Source organism: Melozone crissalis, unplaced genomic scaffold (genome assembly GCF_028551555.1).
Source record: "Melozone crissalis strain CALT ecotype California unplaced genomic scaffold, PUWL_Pcris_2 ptg000019l_1, whole genome shotgun sequence".
NCBI classification, from domain to species: Eukaryota; Metazoa; Chordata; class Aves; order Passeriformes; family Passerellidae; genus Melozone; species Melozone crissalis.
The window spans coordinates 20,969,098-20,985,376 of record NW_026535797.1 but is presented as its reverse complement, the minus strand read 5'-3'; the positions used below and the strand labels follow the sequence as shown (position 1 = coordinate 20,985,376).

At 47.0% G+C, this 16,279-nt stretch overlaps 1 protein-coding gene across 14 annotated transcripts in view; it reads left to right on the top strand.

Moving 5' to 3' along the window:
• The first annotated feature begins 736 nt into the window (after positions 1-736).
• Positions 737-16,279, top strand: part of CAMK2G (calcium/calmodulin dependent protein kinase II gamma) — a 118,222-nt gene continuing 102,679 nt past the window's right edge. For all 14 annotated transcript variants that reach the window (XM_054276531.1, XM_054276527.1, XM_054276522.1 and 11 more), the window contains exons 1-2: positions 737-898; positions 2,757-2,851. In XM_054276531.1, coding sequence (XP_054132506.1) covers positions 834-898; positions 2,757-2,851 — 160 coding nt within the window. In that variant the 5' untranslated portion in view covers positions 737-833. The remainder of the gene's footprint in view (positions 899-2,756; positions 2,852-16,279) is intronic.

The following is a 16,279-nucleotide window of genomic DNA, read 5'->3' as shown; positions in this document are numbered from 1 at the left end:
CAGAAAGGCTTGAGGCCCCGCTTCCCGGGTCGCGGGCGGCAGCGCAGCGTGCCGGGCTCCGTGCGCCGGGCTCTGACTGCGGTCGGGACGGGCGGCGGCGGCCGGGAGCTGCCGCTTCTCCCTCCCCGCGCGCGGAGCGGCCGGAGCGAGCCGGGCGGCTGCTGCCGGCGGGCCGCGATACGTAGGGGCCGGGTGGCCCGGTGTTAGCCCCGCTGACGTGCGCCCAGGGGAGGGCGGCGGCGGCGGCGGCGGCGGCTCCCTCTTCCCTCCCCTCCGGCCGCACGCAGGAAGCTTATCCGGCCGCGGCTGGCCCGGCGCCCCTCGCGCGGGGAATTAAGAGAAATACCCGCGGTGCCCCCGGTCGGGGTCTGCTCCCGGCCGCCTGCGGAGCGCGTGGGGAGGGGGCGCGCCCGCCGCAGTCCGCCCGCCCTTGGCGCGGGGCGGGGGCGCTCACTGCAGTGCCCGCTCCGCGCCCGCGGGCGGGGGGAGCGGCCGCGCCCCGGCTGCAGCCCCCGGCGGGCGACGGCGCTGCGGGCGCCCCGGGAGCGCCCCCGGCGGCCACACCCCGCGGCGGACCGGGGCCGGCGGAGGGAGGGGGCCGGCGCGGGGTGTCTCCGAGCCAGTTCTCGCGGTGCTGGCCAGGCTCAGCCTCCTTCCCCTCCCCGGCGAGCGGTGACTGTGCACGGCGGAGCGGGGAGCGCCGAGCCGGGCGCCGGGGGAGCCCGCGCCGCCCCGCCGAGCCAGGAGGAAGGCCGCCGAGCAGCGCGCCGCCCGGCCCGTCCCCGCCGCCCTGCCCCATGCCCCAGCGACGCTGAGCCTCCCGCAGCCCGAACATGGCCACCACGGCAACGTGCACTCGCTTCACCGACGAGTACCAGCTCTACGAGGAGCTTGGCAAGTACGGAGCCTGCTGTGCGCCCCGCGCCGCGCCCCGCCGCCCGCCCCGGCCCCGGGACCCACCGGCGCTGCTGGGAGCACTGTGCTGGCGACCCGGCTCTCCCGGGAGCCGGAGAAGGATTAGCTGTCGCGCTGTAATCCTGTTCTCCAGCCCCCAGTCCACCCCAGCGGCATAGCCGCCGGAGGGGAAGGTGTTCCTGCCCTGCTGGGTCGCCCCGCCGCAGCGGGTGTCCCTGCAGCCTGTCTCGGGCTGCGCGCTCCTGTTGCACCCCGAGATTTTCTCTCTTCCCTCCTTTCCTTCCTCAGGACCCGACCGCCCCGTTCTCCTTCCCGCACCGTCTCCCAGCTGCACGTTGCCGTTCCCTGCAACTGTTTCTGCGCTGGGACGCGGCACTGTTACAGCCACTCCGCGATGCTTCAGTCCCCACTTCCTTGTCCCTGTGAAAGGACCAGGTGCTGCTGCACCGCGCTTCTCTTCCCTCCCCGCTTCCTCGCTTCTTCCCTCCCTCTCTCCGCACTTGTCTCCGCATTGGCAGACTTGCTGCTGCACCCTAGGACAGGGCTTTGCAGGGGAGCGCAGTTGGGGAGGAAAGCAGTGCAGAAAGGGCTAGAGTAGGATTATGGGGACAGTGCTTTCGTGGGTGCTACTGCTCGCTCCCTCCCTTCCTGCACCAACTGCTGGGCTCTGCTGCATCTCTTCTCTCCAGCCCGGTGTCCCTGTCCCTCCCAAGGCTGCTGCAGCTGTGTGTCACCAAGCCCGGGCCCCAGTGCTGGTGCTCACCTTGATGCTCATTGGTTTGTACGTAGAGGTTGAGGAAGGGGATAAAAAGGCAGGACTCCGCAGTATTGGAAGGATTCAAGCTATTTTAGGCTCTCTGTAGGACTGACTGTCTGTGGGGCCCTTGTGCAGCTTCTGTTCCCCTCTCATAGTTGAAACGTGGACATTTGTCCCTAGACATGGGTTTGCATTCCTGATCTGAAGGACTTGGAATTTTCTGCTAGTTTTCTCATATTTGTCCTTTCCTCTTTTCAGATCTTTCCTGTAAAGCTAGTAGTTCTTTACCTGCCATGGTGGTTTTTGTTTTGTTTTGTTTTTAAAAAATAAGGGGCTGTTTCCAAGTGCTAATTGTGTAGTCGTGTAGATTTTCAGTCTCTGTCTTTTCACCTTGGTCTCTTGTATTCACTCTTTTTCCTCACAGAAATCCTTTCCCCCCTCTCTCAGACCTCTTCTCCAAGAGTAATTATCTTTGGAATAGTTATAATGTCAATAGTTCCAGCTTGAGGAAATGTAGAAAGCCTTGTAGTTTTCTCCTCACTTCATTAATAGGTACATGTGTATCCCCATTTTGCAAGTGGGTTGAGGAATATAAGAGAACTAGTAACTTCTGCAAAGTGTTGTGATGATTTTGTGACTGAGCTTGCACTTGAGCATGGGAGACACGAGTCCTGGGTTTGTGCTGTGATTGCTGGGGATGCTGTCTCTGGGAGATGGCCTTACCCCAGCTAGTGTTTGCAGCACTGTTCAGGGCTGTTGGTCTCTTGTTCACCAATCCCTTCATGTCCTGTTTCTGTGCCCATATGGTCTCTCTCTCCCCACACAATGTGCTCTTCCTACTGCACTGTCTGTGAGGAGTGGAGCCCTGGATTGAGGAGTCTTCAGGAGGCTTGAGTACCATATAAACTTAAGTTTTATGCTGATCAGACAGCATACATTGTTTATCACATTCTCAGGTGTTGTGTCCCTCCTCAGTATGTCTTCTGCCCTCTCCTTAATCTGGTCCACTCTGAGAACAGGAATTGTTGCTATTATAGTTTCATTTTCAGTTTCATAGCACCTACCCTCTTTATTTTTCTTCCAGGGGAGCCTTCTCTGTGGTCCGCAGATGTGTAAAGAAAAATTCTTCCCAGGAATATGCTGCAAAAATCATCAACACCAAAAAACTGTCAGCCAGAGGTTAGTGTCTCTATCTACCTTTCTTCCCTGTATTTGTAGGAAAATACTTCACTGGAGTTGAGGCTGTAATAAATTTAAGGGATCTGGAGTTGCTTGTTTCAGTCATTATTTTTAGGCATTTCAAAATAATTGAGTTGTGTGACAAAGAGGAGCCTGAAAGAAGGTAGTGTGGGATGATAGAAAAATCCCTGTGTCTGGAAATGGATACTCTGTAAAGTGATGTTGTCTTTTTTCTTCTTGAGATCTTTCTTCTTCAACCTGAGCTAGAGGTAGATTCATCTATGTGTGTGTCTGTACCAATCACTCATAATAAAGAGAAGTGTTGCAGACTTATTTTGCCGAATGTCTTTTTTACCTAGGAGATCTGTCTTACCAGAACAGATGTGATTATTTTTTTGAAAGATAGATGTTACATGCCTTGCTCCTTTCATGCTGTAGTTAAAGGTGGTGTGTTTGGAAGCTAAAAAGTCTGCATTCAAAGGCAGAAATAGGATGGAGAAATCTTGCCAATTTGACTTCTCAGCATATTAGAACAAGGGGCTTGTGCTTTCATTACTCCTGGAGACTTACAAAACCTGAAGCTAGACTGTAGTATTATGTAAAGAGAGAAAATCTAACTCTTCCAAGCTGTGAGTCTTTTGCTTTCCAGGGACACAGGTATGCATAAAGGGTAGTAGGCCATACAGAATGAGGGGAATGTGCATCCTGCAGTGTGTAGGGAATCACTACAGGGATTGCGTGGGTGGGGTGGAGGGGTGAGGGGGAGAATGAGGGAAATTGACCTGCAATGAAAGATGCTGAAAACAGGGAGTGCGACAAGTTGAGATGCCAGAGGCAACTCTTTCTAGAAAAGGTGAGCAAGGAGAGTTGTAAGTCTTTAGAGGCCTTTCAGATTTCACAAAATTAATGTATGAAGCCCTTGACTATCCTGCTAGTTGAGTGGAGGCCTTAGTAGGGGGGTTGACTGAGAAATGGAAGGGAAAAGCATGAGGAGAAAGCAAATGATTTTGAGAAATGGTTTAGAAGTGAATAATGTTTTACCTAATCCTTACAAAAAAGAAAAATAGAATATGTATTCTCCTTTTTGCCAGAATATTAAATGTGATGATAAGAGCAGAAGACAGCTTGGAGAATAGTGAAAAATTTCCATTTACTGTCGTTTGTGTGGTTTGTATGAACAAGTAGTGTCAGTGGTAGTGTGCTGTGAAGCAGTGATTTTTTCTTTAGTTTTTTGTTGTTGTTGTTTTTGTTGTTTTTTTGTGTTTTGGTTTTTTTTGGTTTTTTTTTTTTTTTTTTTTTTTTTTTTTGTACTTCTGGAAGCAAGCATATCTGCTAAGGTGTTTATTATTTAGCCTGAGTGAGGTGGTTTTGGGGGCCAACCAGCAACCAGTGGAGCCCTGGATTGTTAATGAAGTGGCTGCAGATCTTCTGAGAATCAGTGTCCTCTCAATGGTCACGTGACAGTGCCTGCTGATGTAGGTGGGATATTCAATCTCTGGAGTTCAAAATTAGTTCAACTTAATATGGGAGAGGTCTGAGGTCTGAAGAGTGGCTTGGCTTTGCTGACGGCCATGAATGCCTTTTGTGCTCCCCAGACTTCCCTGTCCATCCTGTGGTGAGGACTAAAGCTCAGGAGAGCCATTTCTCAGACACTAGTGGACACCAGGCTGCTTGGAGAAGGGAAGGGCAGTTTGATAAACTGATCATGAAGGTTAAACCTGTATCGTACAAGGGACAGGGTATTGAAGTTAGCTCTGAAGATAAGAAAAATGGGAAAAAAATGCATGCTGAACATAGTTGAAAATTCAAAAATGTATTAGCTGAAGGCCGGAACTCTTGGAAAACCTGATTGAGTCAGTTTTTAAGTGTTTGGTCATTTAATGAGTTACAGAGGGAGAAATGCATAGATTCTAATTGTTTTTTGTAGTAAGGTGATGACAGTTTAATGGCCCAACAAGTAGGAAAAGTAAGTATGGGTGAATATAGGCTATGTTTTGATCTATACTTACTATTTAGATTTCATATCCTCCTATAAATAAAATACATTGAGGCTGCTAGCCTGGTCCTTAGCTGCTCAACTCGAGGCAGCTGGCAATGACATACTTTAAAAGGTACTGGTTAGGTAGGGTAAATGTGAGGAGAACCAAGAATGAAAATGTGTTTCTGCTACTACAGAGGAGTATCAGAAACAAGGTACTGGTCAGGTTATGTTGAAGTTTTAACTGAGAACTGAGGAATCTGTGAAAAGTGGATGGTGACTTTAGCTGAATATGTGGGTTCCTCAGTTATTCCAGCTGTGTTTGCTGAGAGCTCAAGGGGTAAGAACAAAAAGTACTTATAGTAAAAGACTTGAGTATTTTGATAGGAAGTTAGTGAATTCACCTTGGAATAGGTCTTTAAAACATCGAAGGAGAAATGTGTGCTATTTAGACATTGCAGCTGTAGATCAGTGATTAGGGAGATTCAATTCAGCAACCTGAAAAGGAAAGTCTTGGGAAAAGGCGTTTTAGAAAGCTGTCTCCCTAAGGAGCAGAATTATGGTGTTAATTCTGCAGCATCTTGGATATGTGTTGTCTGATGTGTCCTTTCCCAAGCTGGCGCTTCTCCTGGGCTGTCCATGTCTCTGCCCATCAGTACCTCTGTCCAGGGCTCTCCTGTGCACCCAGCTGCACACTGTCCATTGCGCAGGGTAACCCACCCTTCTGACCTTCCTCCCACACTGCTGGTTTTCTTCTAGGCATAGTCAGAGAGCCAGAATATTCCCTTATTATGGGGACAGCCAGCCCCTGTCCAATTTAAGCATAGGTACATTTAACATTTTATACTATCTCTAGCAGAATTTGAACCAGTATGGACACCTGATGCAGTAACTGCTACTTGAAGTGTCAGCATCTTGCTGCTGCTGCAAGGTATAGCCCATTGCTGCTTCACAGAAGTTTTGCCTGCTGTAGTGCTTTCCTTGAATCTGTTCAAGGCAATGGTAACAGAGCCTTGCTCTCCTCCTGCAGTACTTCTTGTTACCTTTGTTTTTCAAGACTTGTGATGAAGAAATACTAGATAACTAACTGAGAAGTGCTGAAAAGCTTACTGTATGTGGCTGAAAAGGAGGAAGAGGAATGCTTCAGGGTGAATTATATGCAATGAAAGACTTGAAGAGGCATGGTGTTTCTCTGTGAAAGCAAGGAGGATGGACAGAGTGCTGGTCTTAGCAGCTTCAGTCTAGTAAATGTCACTCACCATAAAATGCCAAGTCAGCAGTTGAGAGGAGTCTCTTTTATATTGTCTGTGATTTTTGGATGCCTATTCTCTCTTTTAATAAGTTTTGTCAGTAAGAGCTGGTCTAAATTAAAATTCATATTTTGGCTTTAGTGAAGTATTTGCTATTATTCATGTTGTGTTGATGCTGAAGTCTGCCCAGGGAAGACCATGCCAAGAAGTGTAATGTTAAATAGGGTCCAAATGCTTGTGGAAAGGGAGAGGAACTTCACCTTAGTCAGCATTCAGCTGATACATAAGAGCAGTTGTTATTACACATGGAGGAAATACAATGCTTCAGTCATCTGAAATTCCTGTGGGATTGAATGCACAGACTTTTACCGGCACTACGGGTTGAGAGAAGTAATAACTGTAATTTTTTGAAAGTTGTCTTGTGGCTTTCACCAGAATACTTTCTGAACATGAAAATTCATAGCAAGTAGTGCTACAGTGAAGTTCAAATAAAGTAAAATTACTTGCAGTGATCAAAAGATCAAGAGAGAAGCAGCAGCTTCAGTAGCAGTAGGGAGATATCCCCAATTTAACTTGCTAGCATATACTTCAAGAGAGTCTGGTTTTCGAAAGAGGTAGGCAGAGATTTAGGATTTGATAATTTTTAGGATGTTTTTTATACCAAATAGCATTTAGTGATCCTGCCACCACCTGTAGTATTTCTGCCCTTTTTTTTAGGTGCGGAAGGAAAAATCTCTGTGTATTACCTCTATTGCTAAATTTAATTTACTGTTGAAAATCTGTATCTTTTAACTCTGGCAAGTGACATCTCTTGATGAATGAATTAAAAACAGCTGTCTTGTAAGTTAGTCCAATTCACTGTCCTTACTGTGGCTTTGCTTTTGACTGTGAAATAGAGGTGTTTTCTCTCCCTGTTTTTCATCTTTCCAAATTTGTAAACCAGATAAAAATTTGCAGTCTACCGAGTTATTTTGTTGTTGTTCCTGTAGGAGATTATGTGGATTGTGGGAGGAGCAGGGAATTACTTCTGTGTATCAAACCCCAACAGGAAAAAACCACTCTTTATACTTCCAACTCTGCTATTTTCCCACACCACTATTGTCTGGGCTTTTGGTTCTGTAGTGGTTGCAGATTTGGGCTTTACAATATGTTGTGTTGAAAGTGTCAGCGGTAGTTCCCCTGGACGCTAAAACCTTGAGCATGAATGCTGCAGAGGAAGTCTAGCAGCATCAGTCCCTAACATCTCTCTTGATCTGGTCTGTATGTGTTCCTAGCTGCTGCTTGCATTAAAACTCCCTTGGCCTGCTCTTGGGGCTGCCAGGTTTCCAGTGTCCGTGGGGCAGGGCAGGCTGCTGGAATTGCTGTGTGCAGGTGTGCAGGCTGCTGCACTGCAGCGGGGCCGCCGGCTCTGCCGGGGCAGCTGAGCCCAGCACCCGCTCACCGGGGGCTCAAGCGCAAAGCCAGACCACAGAGAAATGTCCTGTCATGGGTGTCCTCTATGTGCTCCTGTGTTTGCAGGCTGAGGACAAATGTCCTGTCAGGCAGAGGATGGCAAATCAAACTGTCTGCTCAGCCGTCCCTGCTGAGCAGCCAAATCAGGTCCAGTCATTTGGTTTGGGAGAGAAGCTTTCCTTCCTGCAGCATGGGCTGAGTGAAGAGCTTCCCTGTGCCCCAGCTCCACCCCGTGCCTCCCCTTTGCTGTGTGCAGAAGTCTCAGAGATGCTGGGAGCATATATAGCAGACCAGCTGCAGTGGGTTGGAAATTTTTAGGAGGTCTTTGCACACATGGAGAGAAGCAGAGAGCAGAGTGCTGCATACCCCCAGAGCAGTGTATGAGGCAGGGAGCTGCCTGGTGGAGCAACTGTAAGAGTCTGGGTGCTTGGGATGGGGGCAGCAGGGGAGGAATCAGTTGGTGGAGTGGGCTTGCAGGCAGCTAGTGAACTCTTCACTCTGCACCACAGCACACAAGTGTGGCAGGGACTGGTGGTGAGGCTGCTCAGCTGATGTTAGAAACAGCAGCCCTCTACCTCCCACCAGCTGCCTGCCTCCCCCTGTTCTTCCTACCTGCCTCTGCTTGCAGTCCCCTGCACAGGGGAAGAAGAGTTCAAATGGCATATATACACCAGTGTGGGAAAGTTCATTGGAAGAGGTGTTTGGAGAAGAGGAGGGCTTGTGCCAAAGAGGAGGCCCTGACCTTGGAGTAGAGGCTGGACCTGGGAAATTAGTGGGGGCTGCTGAGGGTCGGCTTGGCTTTTTGCCTGCCTTAACACATCAGTACAGGCAGGAAAATGCCCTGGTGTGAGAGCCAGCAGAGATTGTCGGGGTGGTGAGTGGTGGAAGCCTTGCTTTACTGTGGCTCACTATGGCTAGAAGCTGGCTTCCTCCCACTGTGGATGTTAGTGATGGTTGGGGTTACCCCAGGTTGCCTCTCAGTTTACGCTGTATATTTTATAAAGGAGCTGGAACAGAGCAGACAGGATTTCAGCTTGTGTCTGTCTTCTCACTGGTCACATTGAGTATTAAATTTCCTGCATTAACAATGATGGGGGGGGGAAGTGGGCACACAGATTGGGCAGGAATTCCTACTGCCTCTGCACGAGGTTAGAGAAAGGAGCTTGGTGAGAGAGTCAGGTTTCTTGTTTTCCCAATATAAACTGGATTTGTGTATGGCAGAAATGTGATTAGACTAACTCCTGCACGTGTCCCAAAGCCCTTGGCTCTAGAGCATTTACTCTGATCAGCCAGCCGTGGTTGAAATATTTGTAGGTGTCCCTACGGTGAAGAGCAGGGTGTTGAGCAGCCTGTAGATATTTTGGGTAAGGAGAGCTACTTTGGGTTCTTGTAAGAAGAGTCCAGTGAAAAAACTATTTGCTTTTTTTTGCAGTGTATCACAGAGATTTCACTGTCTCCAACTTTAATCCTTCTCTGGACAGTAGCAAAATCATCACTAGCAGAGGGGGATTCATCTGTGGATCAGAAAGAAATTTTTAAAGAGTGCCCTCCTTCCCAACAGTGGGTTAGCGCCACTGTTCCATTGCTTTAAGGGAGGACTATAGCAATATTTTTGTTCCTTTCTACGCCCTGCAAGTATTCTAGTTGTTCTTGCCCTCCAGATTGGGTGAAGACAGTTTTTAAAAGGGAAGCATGCTAATGCAAAAATTTCTCTCCACTGTGCTGTTTGTGAGCACAACCCTGACAATGAAGGCATCACCTCCCACTTTTTCTGACCTGTCACCTGTTTTGGTATTTCAGATGTTTCTTTTTGTGTCCTTTGTTCTTGAAATCTCCTGATTTTTACTAACATAACAGATGTAAAAAAACCTCACATTCATTTGCCGGTGTTTGACTATAAAGGGAGCTATTGCTGTTGGCTTGGTTGGGCGAAGAGGGCAATATTGCCTGGCACCAGGGTCACCAGCACAGGAAAGAAGCCTTGAATGCTATAAAAAAGAAATGTGGAGTATCTCACATCATTGTGTGTTTGCCTGCAACTGAAGTGATGTCAGTGCTCAGAATAGTTGTCTTCGAGAAAACAGAGGTGCAGTGATTTCTGATGGGCAAATGCATCCTTAAAATTTTGAGTTGCTTACTAGATGTTTTGGGGTTTGTTTTAGTGTGTGGAGGAAATGTGACCCTGTAACTTCAACCACAGTAGTTGCTGCTGATCCTTATGACAATAAGCTTAAAAAATTGGGGCCCTATGAATTAGGCTGACATAATGTTCCCTTTTATACCTTATTAAATTTAAATACCACTTTATACTTTGGTAACATCTCCCCAAACATTCTGGTATTGCTGCCTGCATGATTTTTGGAGAACAGTTGCAGAATACCTCTGAACAAATGGGCTGGCAGTATCTTAGAAGTAAGCTTTCTGAACACTAAGGGTAGCCAAAGATAAGTGGAGCATGGATTTAACTTTCTGCTGAAACTGAGTCTATAGTTGTTAGATTTTATTTCCTTGTAGCTTTTTTCACCTTTTACACTTCATCTGCCTTTCTTTCCTTTTTAATTTTGAGTTCAGTTTGAATGTTCATTTGTTTCTCATGGATCAGTTACTTTAACCTATAATTATATTAATTTATAATGCTTTGATTGAAAATAGCCCTTTAGTAAGGCTGCTTTCCTCTCTTTCCCTCCCAGAGAATATTGTACAATTTCTGTTGCTCCCACAGTTTAGATGACCAGACTGGGAAGTGTGGATGTTAGTGCAAACAGCTGATTACTCATGTCTGAGACTAATACAGAGATGCCAGGAGAGCTGGTCAGTGTTGTACCTTGCCTTTTTCTGATGGAATCAGGAGAGGAGGAGATGACCATGTGGCTTTACTTCTGGTGTCAGGATCTGTCTCACTCTGCTCCTGGCAGAGCCAGAGAGAGAATTCCCCATCTCTGAGATGTGAGTTGAGTAAATGCGATGACATTTCAGAGAATGTGTGCGCGTATAACTTTCGCGTTCTGTTCCTGAGAGCACGAGTTACATGTCTCTCTGGTGACCCCCTGTCCTGCTGCTCCGTCCAAAGTTCCTGTCCTGACTTAGCTGTTGTCCAAGCCTCCACAGCCATGAGCCCTTGTCCTCCCTGTGCCTGGAGTGTGCTTACCTGTGATGCTGGGACAAGTCCAGGTTAGTGTGGTGCTTCAGAGAAGGTTGCTAGCTAATCTTGTCTCTTTGCTAGAAGCCACAGGTGATTTCACTGTTAAACACAAAACTTTTCTTTCTGGGACAGCTAAGGTAGCATCTCTTTTATTTGTGTGATTCTGTCAGAGTCCCAAAAATTGAGCGGAGAATTGTCTCAGGCATTGTGGGAATGAAGACACAGTTAATTTTAAAGAAAAACAAAGGCCATGTAAACTTATCTCTAAGGAAGGACTATGCTTGCGAGGATGAGCCTGGGAGCGGCCACAGCTCTTTGAAGGCCTACGAGCCAAAGGCTGAATGGCAGATCAGGCAGGGAGTGGCAGCCTGCCTGCGGTGGCAGAGCTGCTGGGTTATCTCTGGGGGCTGTTGCCATGATGACAGTGGCAAACAGGGACTGAAAAATTTACCAGATGCATGTGAGCCAAAGAATTAAACTTTCTCATAGGAGAGAAGGGAGGGGAGGAGGGCGAGTGATGAATTAACGGACAGTATCCTAGTGAGAAATACCAGGCTCGCTTTCCTATACTACTGGGATGGCAGGGGGGAATGCAGACTGGCATTCTTCCTCCAGTCTAAACTCTGAGCAACACTGCCCTGATAGAGTTCCTCTTTGAAGAGAGGGTGAATGCACCCTCCTTTCACTGCATAAGTCATTGGGATTTGCATTGCTTTGGCAGGTGGAAAGTAAGAAGTGGAAAAACATGGTCTCTCTTTTTTAGTTTTTTTTCTTCCTATTCCGTATACTTACAAGTAAGTCTAGTTCTTTACTTTGTGCTTAGAGATTTTCTGCACTAGAGTTTGTGGAAATCAAGTTTCAGTGTTGCCTGCAGGTTGCAGACTATCAAACATGGTTCTAACCAGCCTGCACTACTGTTATCAATGGCACAAGACTGTTGTCATTGAAAATGTCTGATGCAAAACCATACCAGCTAGTAGTGCTCTTGACCCTGCATATGCTTTTGTTCCTTTCCCAGAGCTGGGGCAGTGTCCCTGCAGAGCAGAGTTGATAGCATGGTGGGCAGGCAGTGCATGAGAGGCTGAGCTTGGCAGTTTTCCCTCCTCTGGAGTCTGAGGAAGTCCTGCTACAACCCTGTGCTGCAGCCTCCTTTGTGGAGGCTGACAGCAATAAGGACTGGTTCTAGAAGAATTAGTGGTTTGCAGCTGGCTGGGGAGCACAGAGCTGGTGAGGGGGTCTCTGCGCTCAGTGGCCAAAATCTCAGTGCTCTTATTTTGCTTAGCAAAATGTGGTATCAGTTCGTTGTTTGCAGTACTGCAAATTATTATGATACCTACTTGCAGGCAGCTTCAGGAAAGACCTACTTGGCCATGCCTGGAAAACTTCTGAACAGCAATATACTAGTGTAAAATGTTTGTCTGAAGGCTTAGTAAGATAGAATTGTGGTAATAAAAACTAGTTTCATTCTAGAAGAGCTTCTTCAACTTCAAACATTTATTTATGGAATGAAACACTAATATCTATGGAAATTATTGATATAGGTCTTTCCCACCCAGCCAAATCTCAGTGGACTTTTTAAGCTCCTGTGAATACAGGCCATATGTGAGGACAAGGATTTTAAGCCTCCAAAGCCAGTTCCTGAAAGCCTATGGAAAGGATTCTTTTCTTTCCTTCACTTCTACTCCTCTTCTAGGCACTTAAGTTAGCTGGTGTAGGCTGCAGCTTGTCTTATGAAGCAACTCAGTGTTTGGATGTGCTTTGTCTCCTGCAGTTACTGTGTCATCCTCGATAAGTCAGTTGGTGTAGACTGTGGTAAGTGATAGCTGCGAAGACAGAGATGTCATTTCTTGATGTCGAAGACTACTCTTTTTTGAAAGAGGTTTTCTCAATCCCAGGGGACCAGTGAGAAAGGGAGAAGCAGTCTGACATAGCCTCATGTCTGAGGTGAAAAAAAGGAGACTGAAGAGCTAAATCCTTAAACTTTAGCGTACTTCCTCTGTTCCCTGTTCTTTTACAGGCACCTCTCTTTCACAAGGGGTCTCCTTGCCTGTGCAGCAGAATTTAGTCTGTAAAGTTTCCTGCAGCTCTGGAGATGGGTGAGATATGTGTGTTTATCCAACTCTGTTTGCTGCTAGAGACCTGATCTCATACACCTGACTTGAGATGTGACTTCATAGGGGACAGTCCAGTGCTCTCTCTGCAATGCAATTTCTATATGCACATTTCAAATTACATGGGTACCCTGGAAGCTTTTTCAGGGAAAACAGCTGGTTAAAACTCATCCTATATTGGTCTCCAGTGCCAAATAAACTTTGTGTTTCTACTGTATTAGGACAGCTGCCATTGTGAAAATGTCCATGTGTATCTTGGTTGTTTTTTTCATTTTTTAAAAAACTTTATTATTTCCTCATATTCCTTTATGTCAAAGCATATAACATTTCATGAGTAATGGGCCAGGAAATTGCCCATTGACTGGAGGGAAAAAATAGATGTAAAAGGAGGAAGTTGTCTATACTGGCCCCTGGAATGTTTTTCTTGAAGGCTACTAGAGAGAATGGCCTGGTGATGCCAAGCAGGACTTTTATGTTGTTTGCCAAAAGAATTGGTGTGCTGTTAAGTTTAATTTTGTCTGCCTCAGGGCCTATCCATGTAAGCTTTGGGTATCAAATGTCCTCTGTTGAGATTGTGTCAGAGAGATTAGGAGCACTGAAGTTGCACAGCTTTATTTTATAACTGGTGCCTGTGCAGAGACAAAGCTTGTGATGATGTGTTTCTTCACTACAAGTTAAAGTAGTGATTCATAGCTCCTGTGTTACTTTAAATATTCCTGATTTTTGGATTGCAGATTGAAAAGTGGCTTTCAGCTCTGCCCATTTTTGTTTGACTTGTGTGTCATCTGTCCTAGAATCTGCCAGCTCTGCAGATTAGGATATTGTGTTGTGTCTGCCGCTTGTTATGAAGTTGCCTGGATTAAAATTTTCAATGCAGAGGAATGATCCACAGCCTTCTCTGTCTGTCTGAATTGCTTTTGCACCTAAGGATGATGTAGAGGACTCAAGTGTTGGTCAGCTTGTCCTTTGTGTGGAAGCACTTCTGCAGTAGTAGGCTGGGAGTTGAGCTCTCATTTGTCTTCTCCAGACAGCCAAGTTCAGCAAGAAGATATGAAAAAAGAGATCCAAGGCAGTTGGCTTTTTTGATAATCTTTATCAAATATTGCTAACAAGTTCAGGTGACTCTGGTTGCTGCTTGCAGTTTATGTTGCTGCAGACCTGGTTACAGTTTTAAGGAAGCACATTATGCCTTCTTAACTCTTTGTGGCTATGTACATTTAGTTTCTTCAGTAGTCCTGAAGCTGAGCTTAAAAAGCTTTCCCTCCCACCACTTCACAAATAGTCAAGAAATTTCTTACCTCCCTGATGAATTGCGAAATGTTAATTGCTGAAGTTTTTTCTCAGCTAAAAGAAAGCACAGCTAAAATTTCTTCCCTGTCTTGAAAACAAAACTTGGGTCTCATGGTTGCAGTTACCTTATCTTAAAGGGTGGCAGGGGTTGGCTCAGGAACAAGGCAACATGCAGCTCGATTGAGCCAGAGGAACTTAAATTCTTCCTTCTGCATCTTTGAATTCCTGGATCCTGCATTGCAGTGACTTGACACTGCTGAGATCAGCCTCCCTGTCGCACTGTTACCTTGTCTGCTCACCAGCTGTAGTCTGATACTTACTGAGCTGCTTCATCCAAAACCACAACACCTGATGTGGTCAGCTGATGTCCAGAAATAAGCTCACTTGGTGTGGTTTCCCTTTGTTAGGCTGTGTTCTTCAGGACCCTCTGTGCCTAGTAATGCAGAGCTGCTGGAGCTCTTGCACACGTACAGTTACTGTGAATGCAGCAGAGAAGGTGCTGATATGGCTGTGTTGCCTTTGGAGCAGCTCTGTGTCCTACTGTCTCACTGCGTGTCCACTTTAAGAGAGTTCATCTGCAATGCAGCTGTTAGCAGGGAACTTCTGTAAATCAAGAGGGAATGAGTGCAAGTGAGCCCAGTGTCTGCAGTTGTGGCTGGGTCCTCCCCAAAGCACAGGGAAACTTGTTCAGAAAGGACTTTTTGCAGGAGGAGAAAGGGATGGCAGCACAGTGCTGATGGTAGGAGCCCCTCCCTTCTGTGCCTGTGTATGCATCAGCTGCTCAGGAGCAGGAAAACATGCAAAAGCACAATGGGAAGCAATCCTAGAACTGGAAAAGCCTGTCATGCTTTTCCCCTCCTCACTCTGCCACAGTCTAACCAGGTGTTTGCTTTGGGCCAGTCCTGTCAGGATGTCTTTACAGCACACTCCCTTCTTACACAGGATGTCCTGTTAGAATTTGGAGCTGGTTGTGAGCTTCTGCATGCCAGTCAGAAGTGCACAGAAGCCCCATGGGTTGCAGGTTTACAACTGTGTTGTCTTTTGTTGCGTGGCTGTGAGAGAGACCGTGTGCTGGTGCAAAGGGACGATGGCAGGGAGAGAGCCCACAGGGGCAGTCAGCTGGAGTGCCCTGGCTGCTCAGGTGCTGCACCTGGCAGGCTGGCTCTGCTGCTGAGTGACTTGCTGTGAGGGGAAGGAGGAGGAGGAGAGCCATGTGTGCAGTAGCCCTGCTACAAGGGGGGTAGATGAGCTCTGAGAGGATTGCAGCCCCTCCAGCACATGTCAGGAAGGCTGGCTGGGGAGCTTGTGGCTTTAAGCATGTGGCTGAGGAGTGGACCACTTGTTCTGCTCTTCCCCTGCCTCTCCTCTGCTTCCCCAGGAAGCAGAAGCTCCTCAAAAGACTGCCTGGCTATCAGCTATGATAGGAGCACTTGTACAATTGCTTCCTGGTTCCCCATGCACAAGTTTCTGAGGATTTTCTGGTGAAGAAATTCCTCTGTAGCTCACAGGGATTCCTAGGGCCCCTTAGGCCGTTGCTGGAGAGGACTCCAAAGGACCTTCCTCCAAGGTGGCTGCAGCTTATGGGGAGTGCATAATGCTTTTCATTCTGGTGCATTCTGGCAAGGCTTCCTCCTTCACTGTATTTAAAAGTATTCTGGGAAGACTCTGTTCCGTATTTCTATTTCAATTTCTTTATTTCCACTTGGGAAAGCATTTCCAGTTGACAGTCATTGATGATGCAGAAAAAATTGATGTATGATTCAACACCCACTTTTCCTCCTCTGCTTCCTCTCTGCCTCTCCTGTTTTCTGGACATTTGTTGTCCCTCTCGTAATAACCAAACTGTGCTAACTGTGTGTAAGCAATGTTCCCTCCCCTTTTGCTGAGGGACTGTCTGACTTGTTGTAAGAAGTTATTTTTAGGGTTTGCTTCCTGGGATATTCTACCCGTGGCCAGTTATGGTGATGAAAATGTCACTGAGATGCAGAAAGGACTCCCAATTCATTGATAGCATGCCTGATCTTTCTTTTGTAAGGGTGCCCGTGGAGATCATGAGTTCCTTACAAATACATTGCCAGCACTCAGGGACACAGCCCCGGTGACTGTACAGCATAACTCCCTGTTAAAAGTATAATGGGCTTCTGAATTAGCCCATGGGAGAAGAAGAAAACAAGAAAAAAGAAATTAAAAATAAGTAAAGCCTTT